This window comes from Silene latifolia, chromosome 8, assembly GCF_048544455.1.
Source record: "Silene latifolia isolate original U9 population chromosome 8, ASM4854445v1, whole genome shotgun sequence".
NCBI lineage: Eukaryota > Viridiplantae > Streptophyta > Magnoliopsida > Caryophyllales > Caryophyllaceae > Silene > Silene latifolia.
Window position 1 is genome coordinate 99,489,230 of NC_133533.1, and position 22,770 is coordinate 99,511,999.

At 36.9% G+C, this 22,770-nt stretch overlaps 1 protein-coding gene across 1 annotated transcript; it reads left to right on the forward strand.

Moving 5' to 3' along the window:
- Positions 1 to 17,027: 17,027 nt before the first annotated feature.
- Positions 17,028 to 22,564, forward strand: LOC141597114 (ABC transporter B family member 13-like). Its single transcript, XM_074417463.1, has 10 exons — positions 17,028 to 17,394; positions 17,702 to 17,756; positions 17,851 to 18,026; positions 18,119 to 18,319; positions 18,444 to 18,703; positions 18,909 to 19,222; positions 19,496 to 19,719; positions 19,827 to 20,583; positions 20,675 to 20,916; positions 21,104 to 22,564. Exons 1-10 carry the CDS (start codon positions 17,143 to 17,145, stop codon positions 22,343 to 22,345), a joined length of 3,723 nt encoding a protein of 1,240 aa, XP_074273564.1. The 5' UTR covers positions 17,028 to 17,142; the 3' UTR covers positions 22,346 to 22,564.
- Positions 22,565 to 22,770: the final 206 nt, after the last annotated feature.

Sequence of the window (22,770 nt, forward strand, 5' to 3'; positions counted from 1 at the left end):
TGTCTTAAAATTTCAGAAATATGGCACCAAGAAAAGCCCCTTCACAAGGTGCTTCTAAGAGAAGGAGAGGTGAGGCGGAGCCTTCAAATGCAGCGGCGGATGTCCCAATGGAGGAAGTTCCACAATGGCATGACCCGGAATATCCAAATGTGATCTTCAATTCACTAGCTCAATACAACAATTGGGTTATTTTGAAAAGCAAAGGTATGGAACCAACGAAATTCATTAACCAAGCATCTTTAAACAACATTGGAATAGAGAAAAATGTTAAAGCTTTGTTTAAAAATCTTGGCATGAAATCTTATTATACCATGAATTATAAGACCTTCCCCGAACTCACCCTTGAGTTCTTGAGCTCTTTCGAGTTCCATAGGTCTAAGAGACCCGGTTTCATTCTCTTTGTTACCTTTCGTTTATTTAATGAAGATCATAAGATGGACTTAGCGGATTTCGCCGTTATCTTTGATTTGCATCACAAGTTGCCAACCGAGTCACCCGATGATTATAACCCCATTTTAACTTGGGATGCCATTTCTCACTTGCCTTTTCCGGGTTTTGATCATACACCACATCAATTTATTCATTACCCCGACATAAGGATTTGGCAAAGGTTTATGGGATGGACCTTTTTTGGTAGAAATGAACCTCACTCGGTGAGGAAGATTGAGTTAGAAATCTTGGGTGCTTTCTTGAATGTTAATGGTGATGAGAAGTGGGGAATCAATATCCCCTACCACTTTGCGGTCCACTTGACCAAACAAACTAATCCCAAGAATAGTTGCATTGTCTTAGGTGGTTTGGTCACTAAAATTGCTCACCATTTGTGTAGGTTTAATCAAGAAACTACCGGTTTGAGACCATTGCTTGAGTCTAGTTCTAGGGGAGTTGGTCTTGATTATGAGTACTTTCTTTCTTGTAATTGGTTTAAAGATGCCCATCCAAACATGATTTGGAAGATAGGTAGGCAAGACTCCATTCGTCTACCCGAGGAAAAGAAAGAAATAAAGGCTTTGGTTCATACTAAGCCTCGTCATGGAAGTGACCCCTTTATTAGATCGACCTACCATTTAGCCCTTAGAGGTGAGTCAACTACCACCGTTGAGAGACGTGTGGGAGGTTCATCCTCTCAAGCACGTCATTCCACCTCTAGCATTGAGTCACCATCTAGCATAGAAATGATGAACATGATGCGAGAAATGAACTTAGGTGTTAATCAAATTCGTGATGACCAACGACTTGCATTACATCCTATTTATGATCATTTTGCTAGGCAAGGAGTTATCCGACCCGAGGGGCCACACCCTTCATTCTATACTTATCCTCCGGGTGGATTTCCTCCTCCATCTCCTATTCCCCCTTCCCCTCCTCACAATGATGCAGGTACATTTGCTCAATATGAACCCGACCCGGATTTTTGTGGTTCGGATTATGGGGTTGAGGCATGCTATGGAGGATATGGAGGCTATGGTGTCTATGGTGGGATTAGTAGTTATGGTGAAGGTTTTGGTAGTGGCCAAGATATTGGTGAGTATGTCACTCCTCTTCAAGGGGATGACTCAAGTGGAAGTGGCCAACAAGGAGAATCAAGTGGTAGTGAAAAGAAGAAGAAGAAAGGGAGGAAGGGGTTCAATTTTTGGCCCTCTTCTTAGTTGATCAATGAAGAAATCCCCCGAATTCTTGGGGGGAGGGGGGGAGGGGGGGGGGGGGGAGGGGTGGGGGGGGGGGTGGCTAGCAAGTTGAGTAAGTTTTTAATTGTTTTGCATATTAGTTTAGATCTTGCAACCCATTAGACATAACCTCTAGTCCTTGCTTTGTGCTTTGAGCCATTTTTATGGTTTGATTGGGTGATTTGGATAGTTGGCACATTGAGGACAATGTGACGTTTAACTTGGGGGGGGGGGGGGGATTGCATTTGCATATAGTGTAGTTTGCATGTAGTGTAGGAAATCTGAAAATTTTTGAGAGAAATTTTTGCTTTGTGCTTGCTTGTTGCCTACTTTCCTCTTTGCTTATCCTAACAATAGCTTGTTGCTAATGATTTATTCTTTAATGATGGGATATTATGTGACACCCTTAAATCCAGCCTTAATCAATTACGTAAATTCTACAGAAAAACTGGTAGGATATGTTTGTAATTGGTTCAACTAGCCAAAAACCTGTAATTTCAAAATTTTTTCTAAACCAATCACAACATTTCCAACATTCCCAGAAGCGGGTGCCAAAATCTGCAATGCTAATGAACTACTTTACATGCCATAGCTAAATAAGAAAATAGAATGATACAAACCAAAAATAGAAAAGGGAGACATATGTCCCTTCAAATTATATACAAAACCAAAAGTTAAAAGGTTTACTATAAGAATAGCCAAACTAGGTCCAAGGTTCCTTATGCTCACTAGCTCGCCCTCGTGACCCCAACAAAGCATCAACAACTTTGTCAATCGCATTTTATACAAACACGAAAGCCACAATTCAGTGGGGAGTAACTTCGAGTCCTCCCAGCCACGAATCGTCAAAATTAATGTAACATGTAATGTAACATGTAAACAATATGATAGACAATGTAATTATCATGTAATCTAACCTATGACCCCTAAACTGACCAAACTAAACTATCATGTGAATCATATAACAAATAGTAATCCAAACTCTATCAACCATAGCCGGCTTGCATCTCACCTTCTATGATTCATAGAATCATCAAACAAGAAAAGGGCAATATATCAAAGACAGGCATAAGTTCTTAGTCCCGTCAATAGTCACTTTGTAACTCGAGTCTATACCACGAGGTAGGGAAGGTAATCGAACCGGTATCTTGGCTCAGCGGTTAATATTAATAAAACATGGCCAAGAGACAACACAACCCTAGCCTAAAATCATGAGACCTAGACATGCGGATACACACCACCGCACCCAAGACCCACAATTTTTCTAAAACAAAGTGAGTACCCTAAGGAGTCCACCAAAGGGTTGACTAGTACTTAAGTTGACCACTTACTATCAAAATAAGTAACTGAGGTCATGCCCCAACTTGGATATAAATACACTAGTCAGGAACACAAAGGCTATCAAGCAGTGAACATATACTCGTCAAAGACTATAAAGACCTATCTATGATGAAGGCCGAAATACTCACCTAGGACCTAGTCCCACTAGTCCTGACTTGAATACTTTAGCCCACACCACACAAGACTCACCACACAAGTCAAGTAAGACACCCACTTAACCATAAGAGGGCAAAAAGCCCAACTTACCAACATAAATTCTAACATTCTATCATGTGAAAGGCTATATAAATGTCTAATCAGCAAACAATCCAACAATATCCTCAATAAGTATTCAATACTAATTTCCAATTCTAACAATATTAACCATGTTAAAGGCTTAAGGGGAATCTAGGGTGTTTCTACAATATAAGAAGCTACTTAAATCAACTAATTACACATGTGAAATAAAAATATAATAAATGGCCTAAAACAAGAAAAAGGCCGATTATCCAATTCATATAAAATTTCATCCAACCGAATTTTTACCCGCAACCCTGACCTGCGGCGACAGTACGGGTTAAATTGCGGCCGACCAATCACTCAATTAATCGACATCGCATCGACCAAAGGGACTAAGGCTCGATTTTCAAGACAATCAACAAAACATTACAATTATCGCTATATAATTCATTCTGAGCCTAATCTTTACAATTTCATTTTCTAACCTATACTAACATGTGCAACTACCAAAATAAATATAATTTTTACCTTTAACATAATTTTTATTACTAATTTGATTTAATTCAAAAGTTTACCCATACATTACTTATTCTAATTATCTCATTAATGAACCTAAAATGACGAACAATGCATGGAAAACCGCGAAACAAGCAACGGGCCGACCCGGCCCAGCCATGGGCCAGCCCGTGGGCTGCCGGGCTGCTCTTAGGGCCGCCGCCACCATTACTCCTCTTTTTTCCATTTTTATTCATTATAAGACCGTCTGAAACATAATTAATCGTTCCCAATACTAACTTGTTAACTAAAACTAACAAAAATACATGGATTAAACATGCATGCATCAAATTTAATCATGTGAAAATTATTACTCAAACAAAAATCACAAAACATACAAAAACAACAAAGCATGTGACGATCTTTCGTCGAGTAACTCGAAATATGTTACCTTAAGCTAGAAAATGAGTAATTAGCACCTTAAAAACCAAACCCTAACAAGCACTAGCCGCTATCCTCGACAATATACGAGTCCCCAAACTCGTCTTCCAATTCTTCACCTAAATAAACAATAAAAACACAATAAATAAGCATGAACACCGAAATTTCCGAAAATTCGTCTTAAAACAACTTCAAGAAAACTGAAATTAAATTATACCAGGTTGTAGATCTCGACGAGGGGATTCCGGAAAGGTAAATTTCGTGAAAATCCGATAAGAAATGAAGAAATTATGGTGATTTTAGCTTGAAAGTAAGAAAAATGGTGTTTTGGTTGAGTTAGAATGTTGAAGATGAAGAAAATCAGAAAAAAATGAAGGGGAAGGGGGAGTGCCGCGTGAAAGGGAGGGGAAAGGAGGAAAGAGCGGGTTTGAGTCGGGATTTTTCGAGTCGATTTTGACTCGTTTCAATAATAATTAAAACCGTAAGTCAAACGCAAATTCCGACAAGACCAAAGTTCTTAAACACGAGATTACAAGAAAATTGAGTATTCATACGACCCATTTCCAAATTCGTTTACCCAACGTTCATAAGAATTGTCATTTTCCCCCCGATACGCCCTTATTTCGAAATAAAAAGTTTTACACGGTTTAAACTATTTTTAAACATCTCGAAACTATCAAAATAAATACTTTTCTTCAAAATATAATAAAATTATATTTCTTTGAATTATTTTTACTTTAAATACTTAAATATCAACTTTTATTTGATTAATAAATTATTTTTGAAATATATTAACGGATTAAATTACGGGCGTTACAATCACCCCTCCTTTTAAAAAGTTTCGTCCTCGAAACTTAGAAGGAGAAATTATAGTTATTAGAAAATATAGGTATCCTTTCAATGAAACGGTGATACTCTTGTTGATCAAACAAGAACATCCATATTCATATCAAGATATAAAAATATTTCTACACCAATAAATGAGAAAACCCATTATTGGGACGTCACCAACAACGAGATTAAACACTCATTAATGTTAAAACCATTAAAAATCATATAAGTATTTTCAAAATTTTAGCTTAAAGTTCTATAGTAAGAATACTATCTTTACTAATTAGGATTAAATAAGGCTTAGTAACTCGGAAAAAGAGTAAGAAAAGGAATCATTACACAAAACGAGAAATAGCTTAGATATCCAATCGAACACTAGGGTTGAAAGAGAGTAAGAAATCATTTTCAAATGTTATAGAAAAAGGTCAATTTGTAAATTTACTCCAAGTAAATGAACCAAAAGTTTACTCATACTATATAGAATCTATGCAAGATGGAAAACAACTCGGGAACGAGAAGTGCAAGTCGCGATAGGGAACTCACACCCAACAGACAAGAAGGAATTGAACTTTTAAAGGTGGAATTTTTGGATGAAGTCAATAAAGATGTCAACGAACAAGACGCTTTACTCAAGAGGTCAAATGAGTTCCATAAAGGTGAACACAACGAAACAAGCCAAAATAACAAGAATGACAATTGTCGGAGATCGGAATTAGGAAGATCGGTACATCGAGAAAGGTTCACTCAATTTTCCAACCACAGAGTCATCCTACTAGGTCCTCCGAACATCAACAGGCAACAACCAGAGGCCACACTAATCCAAAGAGCCATCTGAACCACTTATCGACAAGTCTACGCATAAGTTAATCCTTGAGACAATCCTATCCTCTACAATTAACTTAACCATTTCCCAATCAAAATGTTTCCACCAATATCCTCCACCGAACAAAATCAAAATCCAAAGTCGACACTAGTAACAATATTATACCCTTACCAAGATTCAATATTCCCAAAACTCATTCATGCTTGAAACCAACCTACAAGCAACAAGTTGCACTATCCAAACCATAATTAGCACTAACTATAAGATAAATGGGTTCATCACACAAATCATCTGATCGGTTTACTCAAGGTTCACTATCCTACTTCCCAACAATATTCCAATTCCAATAGGAAGATTCCTCAAAGGATTTAAATATAAGGTCCAAATTTACAATGACAATCCACAGACTTAACTATCAATCCCCAATTCCGTAAAGAAAGGATCAAATGACAAACGACAATCCCCGAACGACAATGCCCAAAACAATTCCAAAATAACCATAGAAATACTCCACCCAGGTAAACTAATCCCATTAGTCTCATCATCAAATTGAAACCAAAGTGGGTCTTATACCACCAAAACACGCGAACCTTAACTCACAAGGAGACTACAACATTGCCATCATAAGAATTCCATCAAAAATCTAGCTCTCATATCACATGGTCAAATACAGACACAAACTCCTACACTAATTCCCGACAAAAATCAAAATACAAAAATCCTCAAATCACATCCCGCTAACTCTGTAAACATGGTCAACAAGGTACCAACTATACTAAGTAGATAAGGAGTTATAACGGAATAGAGGAATGGTAAAAAAAAAAAATTTCGAAGGATGCATGAGTATGACAAGTTAGGAAACTAAGGAGTCGGACCGTAAAAATAACGGTTGACAGAAATAAGAGGTACTCGAGTTAAGAAGATATTTCGGGCAAGAAGAAGATACGTAAATTTCGGCATAAAAACAGGGTTCAACAAATGCTAAAGAGAAGGGGAAAGGAGAATAGAAGCGGCACAAAGAAAGGGTTACCGCTTACCAAACACTCATCCAAGCTTATGATCGATATGATAAGGTTACCTCACTAAGGTGCTCAACAAAGCCCCAAAAGTCTACCAAATTATAGGACTAACAAGGACTCCACAATGGTAGGTATTCCTCGACTCAATTGGTTCTAAAAGCCAAAATCAATTCACCACACAAATTCATTTGTTACTATTCAAGTCCTAAGGTATCTCCTTTACAATTCTCGTCATCGAACTTCACTTGCTATGTCATCCCCAAGTACCATGGCTTGTTTACACTGTCATCTCACCACTTTGTACTTCTAGTCTCCGATACCATAAATTAGAATCGCATCTTTGAACTCACGAACTACATCGAACAACTTTCCACCAAAATTCCCAAATTCAGATATGATTAATAAGGTCAATAAGGGCTACTCTATACTAGATTTGGTCAACTCAAAAGGTTTAACAAACTAACTATTTCCAAAGTATGATACCAATCCATTAAGCAACGTCCATGTCCTAATGTATTCCTTTCATGGCCTACCAAGATTGGGGCTAACTATCATTCCTTTAATTCTCCATAAGAAACATCGAGACTCTCAAATGAAGTCGCTTAGGTTCATTTCAACTTATGTGCTAAGGTAGTACCCACGCTCAATCACCTATAACAAACAAGCTCTCAAAAGACATAAATCCCAAGGTATTTCTCAACTCACTAAACTCTCACATTAAGCACAACTAACAAGATTAACCAAAGGATCCCAAGTTATATTCTCCTATACAACTCAAACCTTAAACAATCAATTTCTCAACTCCTTCACGCCCTCCAATGATACATTCTCTCAAAACCGGGTTCTCTTGAACAAGGGAACTATCCTGCGGAATAAAAGGAAGGTGTCCACATGGACTTTATTATAAGAAGAAAACGAACCTAAAATGAATCGGGAGAAAGAATTGAAAGGTAGTTACCAAGGCGAGAGAAGAGGAATTTGAAAGACGAATAAACAACGAGATTGGAAGACTAAGGTAAGATTGCATTATCTACATCTATTGGAGAGCCATCTTACAAAAGAGAAAATCAATTAGTACCTAACAATTAGCAATCACAAACAGACTACCACATAAAATCCTAAATCTACCCATCCTACCCATCTCTCAAGTTTATTATTTAAAGGTCAAATGATTTTAAGTGGGGTGCACAAACGTGCGTCGGGAGCAACAAGCTCTGATACCAACTGTGACACCCTTAAATCCAGCCTTAATCAATTACGTAAATTCTACAGAAAAACTGGTAGGATATGTTTGTAATTGGTTCAACTAGCCAAAAACCTGTAATTTCAAAATTTTTTCTAAACCAATCACAACATTTCCAACATTCCCAGAAGCGGGTGCCAAAATCTGCAATGCTAATGAACTACTTTACATGCCATAGCTAAATAAGAAAATAGAATGATACAAACCAAAAATAGAAAAGGGAGACATATGTCCCTTCAAATTATATACAAAACCAAAAGTTAAAAGGTTTACTATAAGAATAGCCAAACTAGGTCCAAGGTTCCTTATGTTCACTAGCTCAAATGCGTGACCCCAACAAAGCATCAACAAACTTTGTCAATCGCATTTTATACAAACACGAAAGCCACAATTCGGTGGGGAGTAACTTCGAGTCCTCCCAGCCACGAATCGTCAAAATTAATGTAACATGTAATGTAACATGTAAACAATATGATAGACAATGTAATTATCATGTAATCTAACCTATGACCCCTAAACTGACCAAACTAAACTATCATGTGAATCATATAACAAATAGTAATCCAAACTCTATCAACCATAGCCGGCTTGCATCTCACCTTCTATGATTCATAGAATCATCAAACAAGAAAAGGGCAATATATCAAAGACAGGCATAAGTTCTTAGTCCCGTCAATAGTCACTTTGTAACTCGAGTCTATACCACGAGGTAGGGAAGGTAATCGAACCGGTATCTTGGCTCAGCGGTTAATATTAATAAAACATGGCCAAGAGACAACACAACCCTAGCCTAAAATCTGCGCAGACCTAGACATGCGGATACACACCACCGCACCCAAGACCCACAATTTTTCTAAAACAAAGTGAGTACCCTAAGGAGTCCACCAAAGGGTTGACTAGTACTTAAGTTGACCACTTACTATCAAAATAAGTGGCGAGGTCATGCCCCAACTTGGATATAAATACACTAGTCGGGAACACAAAGGCTATCAAGCGGTGAACATATACTCGTCAAAGACTATAAAGACCTATCTATGATGAAGGCCGAAATACTCACCTAGGACCTAGTCCGCCTAGTCCCGACTTGAATACTTTAGCCCACACCACACAAGACTCACCACACAAGTCAAGTAAGACACCCACTTAACCATAAGAGGGCAAAAAGCCCAACTTACCAACATAAATTCTAACATTCTATCATGTGAAAGGCTATATAAATGTCTAATCAGCAAACAATCCAACAATATCCTCAATAAGTATTCAATACTAATTTCCAATTCTAACAATATTAACCATGTTAAAGGCTTAAGGGGAATCTAGGGCCATTTCTACAATATAAGAAGCTACTTAAATCAACTAATTACACATGTGAAATAAAAATATAATAAATGGCCTAAAACAAGAAAAAGGCCGATTATCCAATTCATATAAAATTTCATCCAACCGAATTTTTACCCGCAACTTGACCTGCGGACAGTGCGGGTTAAATTGCGGTGACCAATCACTCAATTAATCGACATCGCATCGATCAAAGGGACTAAGGCTCGGTTTTGGACAATCAACAAAACATTACAATTATCGCTATATAATTCATTCTGAGCCTAATCTTTACAATTTCATTTTCTAACCTATACTAACATGTGCAACTACCAAAATAAATATAATTTTTACCTTTAACATAATTTTTATTACTAATTTGATTTAATTCAAAAGTTTACCCATACATTACTTATTCTAATTATCTCATTAATGAACCTAAAATGACGAACAATGCATGGAAAACCGCGAAACAAGCAACGGCCGACCCGGGCCAGCCATGGGCCAGCCGTGGGCCTGCGGGCTCTTAAGGGCCATTGCCGCCACCATTACTCCTCTTTTTTCCATTTTTATTCATTATAAGACCGTCTGAAACATAATTAATCGTTCCCAATACTAACTTGTTAACTAAAACTAACAAAAATACATGGATTAAACATGCATGCATCAAATTTAATCATGTGAAAATTATTACTCAAACAAAAATCACAAAACATACAAAAACAACAAAGCATGTGACGATCTTTCGTCGAGTAACTCGAAATATGTTACCTTAAGCTAGAAAATGAGTAATTAGCACCTTAAAAACCAAACCCTAACAAGCACTAGCCGCTATCCTCGACAATATACGAGTCCCCAAACTCGTCTTCCAATTCTTCACCTAAATAAACAATAAAAACACAATAAATAAGCATGAACACCGAAATTTCCGAAAATTCGTCTTAAAACAACTTCAAGAAAACTGAAATTAAATTATACCAGGTTGTAGATCTCGACGAGGGGATTCCGGAAAGGTAAATTTCGTGAAAATCCGATAAGAAATGAAGAAATTATGGTGATTTTAGCTTGAAAGTAAGAAAAATGGTGTTTTGGTTGAGTTAGAATGTTGAAGATGAAGAAAATCAGAAAAAAATGAAGGGGAAGGGGGAGTGCCGCGTGAAAGGGAGGGGAAAGGAGGAAAGAGCGGGTTTGAGTCGGGATTTTTCGAGTCGGTTTATTTCGTTTCAATAATAATTAAAACCGTAAGTCAAACGCAAATTCCGACAAGACCAAAGTTCTTAAACACGAGATTACAAGAAAATTGAGTATTCATACGACCCATTTCCAAATTCGTTTACCCAACGTTCATAAGAATTGTCATTTTCCCCCCGATACGCCTTTATTTCGAAATAAAAAGTTTTACACGGTTTAAACTATTTTTAAACATCTCGAAACTATCAAAATAAATACTTTTCTTCAAAATATAATAAAATTATATTTCTTTGAATTATTTTTACTTTAAATACTTAAATATCAACTTTTATTTGATTAATAAATTATTTTCGAAATATATTAACGGTCCGAAATTACGGGGCGTTACATATTAGCTACATGGGGATGTCTTGACATAGTAGGTGGGAGATGGAGAATGAACCGAATAGGCTTGATCTTGACTTATGGCAAGCTACAAAATGGTAAGGTAGAACCTCCTTAAAGGCCATTTCATCTTTATTTGGTCTCACTTAGGTGAGTGTAGGTGTCTCCTTATAATGTGTGTTACATCAAAACGCACAAGTATGGTCTTCATGTCATTTCTTGGTAAGCATGCATTCATTTGTTTTAGCATTTTGGAGCCATTCACATGATATTTTAGCCTTTTTGACCCCTTCACAAAATTTATCCTTAGCTACATCATTGAAATTGTCTACCCTTGTTGAGCTAGTAGCTTAGTTGGATAGTGTTTGGGTGCTCATTGGGATATATTTGGTTATTTGAAGTCATGTGAGCTTGGTCTTAATGCTCAAAAAAAAAAAATGAGAAAAAATTGGAAAATGAAAGAAAATGAAAAAAATGAAGAAAGGAAAAAAACAAATGAATGAGAAAAAGCATGGAAAAAAGAAGTATGCATTGAAAAAGAAAAGAAAAGAAAAAAAGATAAGAAGAAAAGATATGAGAAATTCTCAAGCATTATTCATTATATTTTGGAGAAATTTCTTATGGTTTGAATTGAAAAATTGGGTTAGAATTGTGATTGAACATCCTTGCATTTTGGTAGTTGCTAGCTTGACTTAGCTCCACATTACCATAACTCTTTTGTTCCCCCTTCTTACCCATGTTTATTTACCTTCTTCCTACCCATTTGGCTTCTTTATCATGCTTACATTTGATTGTCTTTGCTTGCTAGTTTTGACATGTTTACCATATTAGATTGCGGGCACATTGTTATAAGTTGAGGATAGTTGAGTGTTCATTCACAAAAATTGTCCTTTCACATATAAAAGAGTTTGAGTGTCCCGTGAGAGTCCATAAGTCGAAAGATCATGCAAGAGCTTAAAGGTTCATTCAAAGTTTTCTATGCTACGCCGTCGTGTAAATCTCATCCATGTCTTGCTTTATCCCTTGCCCATGTTGCTTCGGGTTTTTTATCATTATGCTTAGCTTGTTTAGGATATAGCAATTGATGGAATTTGGTTTCTTGCTTGAGGACAAGCAAGGGTTTAGCTTGGGGGAGTTTGATATGTTCATTTTATATATGCTTTTACCCCTTATTTTAGCTCGGTTTCTATTGATTATCATACTTTAATTAGTATATTTTTGAGCTAATTTTGTGTTCTAGGTGTATTGTTGTGTTTGTTACGGTTTTGTAGGAATCTAAGCATTTAGAGACTTTTTCCTATGATTTTGTACACCAAGTTCACTAAGCTAAACAAGGCCAAATATTGGACTAAGTATGTGAAGATTACTTGGGTTTTGCATGAAGATTAGTGGGTTGAAGTAAGGAATTACAAATGAAGCCAAATGCAAAGTCAAGCTCAAAATAAAGGTCCATATCAAGGTGCAAGCATTGGATGCCAAAAGAGTTTAGGATGCTAGGAATTTAGAGCATTACCGAGAGATTAAGGAGCATTAAAAACGAAGCATAGAGATTCCTCATGTAATTAATCAAGAATTAAGAGGATTGACCGAGGATCACACGACCCCGATCGGGGCCGCCTAACCCCGATCGGGGTTGCATGACCATTGATGGCTTACGTTTTTCCTACCTCTCCTATAAATAGGAGAGGTATTCCTAGGTTTTAGATATCCCATTTTACGTCCAAGTTTACTACATTAAGCCTCAAGTATTATAAGTTTTCTCTCATTAGTTTTCATTTCAAGTTTAAGTTGTTTAAGCATTCCTTAGTTAATCATTCAACACTTTGTATTTCAAGAGATTCTCAAGCATTTGTTATTCAATCTTTTGGTTCTAGTTATTTGTTCTTCCATACAAGTCTTCCTTATTAAGGTATTTCTTATTACAAGTTTACACTTTACATCATTGCTTTAGTTATCACATAGTTTTTATAATTGTTACTTTAGCTTTGTTCTTTTCATATGTTATATCACCCAATTAATATAATTCATATAACCATGTTTAATATTCTTTACAATTTAGTTTGCATTTTATATCTTAGTATGAGTAGCTAAAAACTCTCGTCCATGACTAGGTCGTCCTACCATACATGCTTAGTCTAATTCAATTCCGTGCCTCTCGACTTTAGAACGAATAAACAAGTTTTAATCTACGACTACGACCGATAATCAAAGATTAAGCGTAACAAAGCAAGCATGTGATGGAAGCAATTGATCAAAATTATTATAAACTTTATTTAATCATATTATATGTTTGATTTTGCATGGCTCCCCTAGCCTTTAGACTAGAGAATTTAGCTACTCATACTAAGATATAAAATGCAAACTAAATTGTAAAGAATATTAAACATGGTTATATGAATTATATTAATTGGGTGATATAACATATGAAAAGAACAAAGCTAAAGTAACAATTATAAAAACTATGTGATAACTAAAGCAATGATGTAAAGTGTAAACTTGTAATAAGAAATACCTTAATAAGGAAGACTTGTATGGAAGAACAAATAACTAGAACCAAAAGATTGAATAACAAATGCTTGAGAATCTCTTGAAATACAAAGTGTTGAATGATTAACTAAGGAATGCTTAAACAACTTAAACTTGAAATGAAAACTAATGAGAGAAAACTTATAATGCTTGAGGCTTAATGTAGTAAACTTGGACGTAAAATGGGATATCTAAAACCTAGGAATACCTCTCCTATTTATAGGAGAGGTAGGAAAAACGTAAGCCATCAATGGTCATGCAACCCCGATCGGGGTTAGGCGGCCCCGATCGGGGTCGTGTGATCCTCGGTCAATCCTCTTAATTCTTGATTAATTACATGAGGAATCTCTATGCTTCGTTTTTAATGCTCCTTAATCTCTCGGTAATGCTCTAAATTCCTAGCATCCTAAGCTCTTTTGGCATCCAATGCTTGCACCTTGATATGGACCTTTATTTTGGGCTTGACTTTGTATTTGGCTTCATTTGTAATTCCTTACTTCAACCCACTAATCTTCATGCAAAACCCAAGTAATCTTCACATACTTAGTCCAATATTTGGCCTTGTTTAGCTTAGTGAACTTGGTGTACAAAATCATAGGAAAAAGCCTCTAAATGCTTAGATTCCTACAAAACCGTAACAAACACAACAATACACCTAGAACACAAAATTAGCTCAAAAATATACTAATTAAAGTATGATAATCAATAGAAACCGAGCTAAAACAAGGGGTAAAAGCATATATAAAATGAACATATCAGGATGCCAGGCTATATCAGGGCTATCATGAGTCAGCCAAGTATAACCCAACTTAATAGAATAATTATCGGTAGTAAGAAGATGATGCTTAACTAGTTCCTTAACCCAGCAGACCTTCCTCCACGCCCAACTTGACCCCTGACCAGGTATATAATCAATCCAATCATGGTCCTTGATATAGACAGAGTGAACACTTATAAAGATGATATTATATTGTTTGAACACTTATAAAGATGATATTTCACCTTTATACTAACGATGTGGAACATTGGTTTGCACCTTAACAGGTTTGAATGGGAAATAAGAATGAGTTATAGTCAAAGTCAAATTTTTGTTTCAATTATTTAAATTTAATTTCAAATACATTTACAAAAATAAAATCGTACATTATTTATAACTATAAAATATATATTTAAATAAATTTAAATAACGTCTAAATTTCACGGGATATCATATCATGTGTCCGTGTCGTATCCATGTCCATTTCCGTTTTGGTGCTACCTAGGTGGTAATTATTGCATGGATTCAAAACATGTTTACATAAAAAGTTACTCCATTTTTTTATACCTTATACACAATCGGAATGCATAGAGCTCACTTGCTAAGTAGACCTGTTAAAACTTGACCCGACTCATAATTCAACCTGGCTCGACTCTATTTTTTAGGACCAAAGACCCGTAAATTTTGAGCCGCAACTTAACAAATCCAACCTGAAATGAGTCGACCTCTTAGGTCGAAGACAAATCAATAATATTATTAAAATTTTAATGCTTTTTATAAAATTGACAAGTACCAAACTGATTACTTAGTGAAATATCACTGACTACTAATCAGACATTTATCATTTTGTTATAATAAGTCATTTAATAATGTTACTTATCATTTAAAAATTTGTATCTTGCACACCAAACTACCAAAGTTGTTACTCCAGGTAGACTTTGGTATTTGTCAATTTTTTTTAGGAAAAATTGCAAATTACTACCTATTATAACCAATATTTTTCAAAATACTACATATTATGCTTGTTTATTCATAATACTACCTATATGGTTACAACTCTTCTCAAATTGCTACCTAATAAGCTTAATTAAGTCATAATTGAGGTTAAATCATCAAAAAATTAGAAATTAATTTGGTATACCCATTTTGCCCTTCTCTAAACACCCACTTACCACCATCTTCTACCCTTCTACCAACACCACCAAAAATTAGCCACCACCGCCATCACCACAATAAGTCAACACCACCTTAGTACCACCATTTTCGATTCTCACCACCAACAACTCCACCACCTAATCACGCCTTCATCATCATCCCCATTCTAGTGATGCGCACAGCCTAACACCTCATCTATATCTTAATTAATCCAGTCACATATCCACCACCTTAGAGCCACAAAAGTACCACCTTTAATCTATCCCAAACCACTGTGTTATTGGTGTAAGATGATTGGGTATAGTGGCAATGGTTGGAGTAGATAGTTGTGAATAGTGGTATGTGATGTGTGAAGCTTTTAAAAGTGAAGTGGAATGAATGATGGTGGGTGTTAAATTAGGTGGTGGATGTTGGCGAGGGATGTTGATAGCGGTGAATGTTGGTGGTTGAATGTTGATGACGGTGGTGGTGGGTAGATGAATGATGAAAAGGAAAGGATTGAAAGAGGGAGTAAGATTATTAATAAGGGTATAATAGGCTAGAATTGAATTAATAGAGGAAAATTAATGAAAATCATCTTAGAATGGTTAATTAAGATCTAATTTAGGTTATTAGGTATGAAATTGTGAAGAATTGTAACTATGTAGGTAGTATTTTGAATAAAAAAAGTATAATATGTAGTATTTTGCAAAATTTTAACTATAATAGGTAGTAATATGCAAATCGGCCTTTAATCAAAATAATACCTAGGACTAAAGTTGCTACTTGCTTCCATCTGAGAAAAGCAAAAACTTGATGACGTGAATCCATTTGCAAAAAATTCATATCAAATAAATTGTGGTTTGAAAAACAACTTTTTTGTGAGTTCTCATAGAAAACATAATACATATTTCTACATAAAAATATAAATTTACTCTATTTTCACCTTACAATTGGACAAAAATACATAAAAAAAAAAACTAATTCCCGTTTGTACTGTCTCATTGTCCCGGCCCCCGGGATACCAAAAAGAAGCCCGTGGCTCTACCACTGTTGCAAATGAACTCAAAAACAACAAATAATTTGAAAATAATCCTGAATACTAAAGTATATATAAAAAAATTGGAAAAAAAAGGATAAAAAAGGAGAAATAAGAACATACATCGGATATACTATCTGAGACCTCATTAGTTTTTGAGCTTATGTGTATTTTTTTTGAGTTTTTTAAAGTTTATAGGTTATATTTTAATTTGTTGCCGTCAAAACTCAAATTTAACTGAGCTTATATGTAATGTTTTTTAGTTATATTGTAATTTTTTGAACTTAATGTCTAATTGAATGAACTCAGAAACTTTATAGTAAAACTCAGAAACTTTAAAACAAAACTCAAAAATTTTATTGTAATGCTAAAAAACTAAGCAATTGGTGGTAATACATCGAAAAAAGAGGGAGAGTAGTACGTATGTTTGTACTAGTACTCCATTAATGACAAAGAAACATGCAATTATTTGTTTACAGGCATTAATCTATCATTATGGAATTTTACTAGAAATGCCATTGAAGAAGCACTTTCCATTTATTTTTCTGCCTTTTTTGGTGAATTTTATTTACATATACACTTTATTTTAGTTGGCCAACTGTAAACAAAAGTAAGAGCATTTAATGACTACAAGATGAGGTAATAAAGGATATCAAGTCATCACCATTGGTTCTTCTATAAATCTCAACTGCATTATTCTCATCTAGCTCTGAACATGGCTTCTTCTGAAGTACACACTTCAAAAATGGACGACGAAGCGACATTGTCGAGTTCAAGCACTGTGTCCTTTTTTGGGTTGTTTAAAGCTGCAGATACATTAGACTATCTGTTGATGTTTTTTGGAAGCATTGGAGCATGTATTCATGGTGCTGCTCTACCTGTTTTCTTCCTGCTTTTCGGGCGTATGATCGATTCTTTGGGAAAGTTTTCATCTGATCCTCATAAGCTATCTGCTCGTGTTTCACAGGTATTTGTCTTCATTTTGTTGGTGTCGTTTAATTTGGGACAGTCTTTTAAGGTCGTGTTCAAGTAAGGTCGTAATACAATTTGTGTCGCGACAGGACCCAGAGATAAATATGTAATGCTTGATAATGATACCTCTCTTGGGTAGTTGGTTATTATTTAACATATATATACCACAGAAATATCAATTTCATTTCTCCATTCCAGAATTTTTGGAAATTCGGATAATGCGAGTAGTTCTAAGTCTAGTGGATTTCAAATTGGTTTAAAAGAAGAATCATGGATTAATATGTATGTACTGATGGCTGCAGTATTCTCTGTATCTGGTTTATCTCGGATCGCTGATGTTTATAAGTTCATGGATAGGTAAGTTTTACTCTTTCTGGATACACTCTTCACTTGGTTTGTAAGAAACTTGTGGGTTCTAATATTGACTGATTTGTGACTGATTTCTGTGCAGGAGTTGCCTTCTGGATGCAGACAGGGGAAAGGCAAACAGCGAGATTGCGTTTGAAGTATCTAGAGGCAGTATTAAAGAAAGACATGGATTTCTTTGATACTGAAGCTCAGAAGAAGAACCTGGTGTACCACATCTCCAGCGACGCAATACTTGTACAGGATGCCATAGGAGACAAGGTCTCTGATCTCTTCATTTCTTGGCTTTTAACTTGGGGAGTATATTTTTATATCGAATTAGTTTTTGAGTTCCGGGCCTGTTAATGATGCAGATAGGACATACATTTCGGTACTTATCTCAATTCATGATGGGATTTATACTAGGCTTCATGTCAGTATGGAAGCTAACTCTTCTTACACTGGCTGTTGTTCCTTTCATTGCTGTTGCTGGTGGAACTTACACTGTCATCATGTCCACTCTTTCCCAAAAAGCCGAAGCTGCTTATGCTGATTCTGGGAAGGTTGCCGAAGAGGTATGTTTGTATCGTATTCACCCAATCTGTAAGCTATACTACTCAAACTTGGTCCAACAAACTTTGATAATTCGAGCACTTTTCCAACTTTTTTGATTATTTCTTTCCATTGATGATTGATCAGGTTATTTCACAAATTCGGACAGTTCATTCGTTTGTAGGCGAGAGCAGGGCAGTGGAGAAGTACAGTAGATCACTTGAGAAAGCACTAAAGCTAGGGAAAAAGGGTGGGTTAGCCAAAGGACTTGGTATCGGGTTTACATATGGACTTCTCTTCTGTGCCTGGGCTCTACTTCTATGGTATGCCAGCATACTTGTTCGGCATCGTCAAACTAATGGAGGCAAAGCCTTTACCACCATTATTAATGTCATTTTCAGTGGATTGTAAGTTTTCTCTGTCACAAAGACAGCTATAAGCTAGCTAGCACTCCCATTGTTCTATTGGATTCGCTACTCTCTTTTGGACTCAGTTTGTAGGACAGCGAAATTAACACACCCAAAATGGAAAATGTAGCGAATCCATTGAAATAGAGGGAGTAGTCGTCAATAAGCATGTGTATGTTAAAACATCCCGATTTATGCCTTATAGTGCGCTTGGCCAAGCAGCTCCAAACCTAGCAGCCATCGCCAAAGGCCGTGCTGCTGCTGCTAATATAATAGGAATGATTGAAACTGAAGACAACTCTTCAAAAAGGCTTGTCACCGGGATAACATTACCAGCTGTAACTGGGGAACTTGAGTTCCGTGAGGTCTACTTTGTGTACCCCTCAAGATCTAAGAGGATCTTTCAAGGTCTGAGTTTCTCATTTGAAGCCGGGAAGAATTTTGCTATTGTTGGCCCTAGTGGTTCAGGAAAAAGTACCATAATTTCCATGGTTCAAAGGTTCTACAACCCCTCTTCAGGTATCAGTACTTTATTTTCCTAGTTCTGTCCTGGTTTTAATTGTTCCAGTATGAGATGTAGCAGTCAGTTGACGGAATTTCAGACGCAGACCATAACAGTTGTTATTGGTCATCTGAAAATTGTCCAACTGTGTTTTCCACACACAGATAAGACGACATCCTTTAATTTGATCCTCCTTACCCCGCTGCATTGGGGTAATGTTGTTGTTGTATCTGTTTTCTGAACGTCGCTCAAAGAGCAAACAGCTAATCATTACATGGAAATTGAACCAGGAAGTATACATTTGGATGGACATGATGTTCAAAGGCTACAGCTAAAGTGGTTGAGAGAGCAGATGGGATTAGTTAATCAAGAGCCAGCTCTATTTGCTACTTCAATTGCAGCCAACATTCTGTATGGTAAAGAAGATGCAGATATGGAGAAAGTCATCCAAGCTGCCGAAATTGCAAATGCACACGCTTTTATTCAATCTCTACCTAATGGTTATAATACCCAGGTAGGCTTCACTTCTAATCTCCTATTCTCGGTAATGATTTTGAAACTGCAAATGCATCGAGCCTACGTTATATGGAGTATGACTCAACTGAGGCGAAATGGTGTCAGGTAGGAGAGAGAGGAAGTCAGCTGTCAGGAGGACAAAAGCAAAGAATAGCAATAGCAAGGGCTGTGATCCGAAACCCAAAAATACTGCTCCTTGACGAGGCTACTAGTGCTCTTGATGCCGAATCAGAACTTATAGTTCAGAAAGCACTCGAGAAGATCATGTCAAATCGAACAACTCTCATTGTTGCTCATAGATTATCTACCATCAGAGATGTCGACCAGATTATTGTTCTAAGTAATGGTTGTGTTGTTGAGTCAGGAACTCATGACCAGCTGATGTCCAAGAGCGGGGAATATGCAACCTTAGTCAGTCTCCAGGTTTCACAAACTACAAAACACTCTCAACAGCCTAAGCAAGTTTCAAGTGTCGTAAAATCTTCCCCGAGTGTTCATTCTTTGGAAAGTTTTTCAACTTCTAAGAAAGGCGGTCAAGGGGAATCAATTTCCAAAGACCATATCCCATCTCTGAAAGAACTGGTTAAGCTGAGCGCGCCTGAGTTTCCTTATGCAGTATTGGGGTCAGTTGGGGCAGCTCTCGCTGGTGTAGAAGCTCCATTGTTTGCCCTGGGAGTCACTTATATGTTGACAGCATTCTATTCTAATGACGAATCCAAAATCAGACATGATGTTCAGATAATAGTATTTGTGTTCCTGGGATTAGCTTCCGTTACTATTCCCATATATCTCATGCAGCATTACTTCTACACTTTGATGGGAGAAAGAATCACTAAACGTATCCGCTTATCTATGTTTTCAGGTTCATATCTTCAAATCTAACCCATCTACATAATATGATTGTGAATTTGTGATGCTGCATGGTTCACTGACTAAATTATTTGTTAAACCAGCTATGGTGTCAAATGAAATGGGGTGGTTTGATGAACACGGAAATGGAGTGGGTTCACTGACATCAAAATTAGCAGCAGATGCGACTCTTGTAAGGATTGCTCTTGTGGATCGTCTATCAACGATAGTTCAGAATGGAGCACTCATTGTGACGGCTTTTGTTGTGGCTTTTATCTTCAGCTGGCGCGTTGCAGCTGTCACCGTTGCTATGTTTCCCCTCCTCATCGGAGCAGCCATAGCCGAGGTATGGGCTGTTGCTTCCTTATCATACATGACACTTTCATTCTTCAAAAAGCTTCTCCAAATTTTGCAGGACCTTTTTTCCCTAAAAATTTATAATTGGGTAATTTATAGAGTTTTAAAAATTTAAAATTTGCAAATCATACAAGAATATGAAGGCCTAACAAGCATCCATCATCTGTACGTTTCAGCAATTTTTCCTACGGGGCTTCGGAGGGAATTATACAAAAGCCTACTCTGAGGCCAATGCTTTAGCTCAAGAAGCAATCTCCAACATTAGAACCATTGCTGCATTTGGAGCAGAAGAACAAATCACAAACCAATTCTGTCAGCACTTAAACCAACCAAATAAACAGGCTCTTTTGCGAGGCCATATATCAGGTTTGGGATACGGGATCTCACAGTTGCTCGCATACTGTTCATATGCACTCACTCTTTGGTATGCTTCCACCCTGCTGAAACACAGAGATGCTAATTTTGGGGATATAATCAAGTCCTTCATGGTCTTAATCATCACATCTTTCTCAGTTGCTGAAGCCCTTACTCTTGCTCCTGAAATATTAAAGGGCTCTGATGCACTTGGCTCAGTATTTAGCATTCTTAACAGAAAACCTGAGATTAATTCTGATGATCCCAAATCACAGATAGTAACTGACATTAGAGGAGATATAACTTTCAGAGATGTCAGTTTTTTGTACCCCGCAAGGCCGGACATGATCATTCTGAAGAATCTCAACCTTGAGATTCCTGCAGGAAAGAGTCTAGCAGTTGTTGGACAAAGTGGGTCAGGAAAATCCACATTGATTAGCCTCACTATCAGATTCTATGACCCATCTTGCGGATCCGTTTTGATAGATGGGTTTGATATTCGGGGTTTGAACTTGAAGTCCCTAAGACAGAGGATAGGCCTTGTTCAACAAGAACCCGCATTGTTCTCCACCACAATCTACGAGAACATACGTTATGGAAACGAGGGGGCAACAGAAATCGAGATAATGAAAGCGGCAAAAGCAGCAAATGCTCATGGGTTTATAAGCAGGATGGGGGATGGTTATGACACAAGAGTGGGGGAAAAAGGGTCCCAGTTATCAGGAGGACAGAAACAAAGGGTGGCCATTGCACGGGCCATACTAAAAGACCCTTCTATCCTTCTGTTAGATGAAGCAACAAGTGCACTTGATACAACATCAGAGAAGCTTGTACAGGAAGCCCTAGACAAGCTTATGCAAGGCCGGACAACCATCATCGTGGCTCACAGGCTCTCCACAATACGCGACGCTGACAGTATTGCGGTAATGCAACAAGGCAGCGTGGCTGAAATTGGCAGCCATGACGAGCTTATTGGTCGTGCTGGCAGTTTATATGCTCAACTAGTCAGTTTGCCGCAAATAGGCAGTGACCAGAGCTGCACGGAAAGCGAAACACTGACGTGACACGGATAGAAGACATATTTAGAATTACCCTTTTAACTGTTGGTTGATAGGCTGTATTTTTCTTTTGGGAAAGAGTTCAGGTCAGGACCTACTGAAGTCTTGTCATTGCTGTGTTATGCTCTTTATGTTGCAGTGTAAATGTAAGAACCAAATGGATGGGTTACCAAATTATGGGGAAGATGTGAAATTGTCAGATTAATTAATTATATTTCAAACTGATTTGACTGTTTTTATATAATTATATAATGAAAAATAGAGAGAAGTGGGGGTAAAATTGACACGGAAATCAATAGTTACTCGTATTGAGAAACGAAAGTAGGAAGATTTTTTTGGGATGACTAAAAAAGCAAAGTAAAAAGATTTTTTGGGGATGGAAAGAATACTACGTACCCTACTGTTTTGTTATGTTTTGCTGTTGTTCTCAC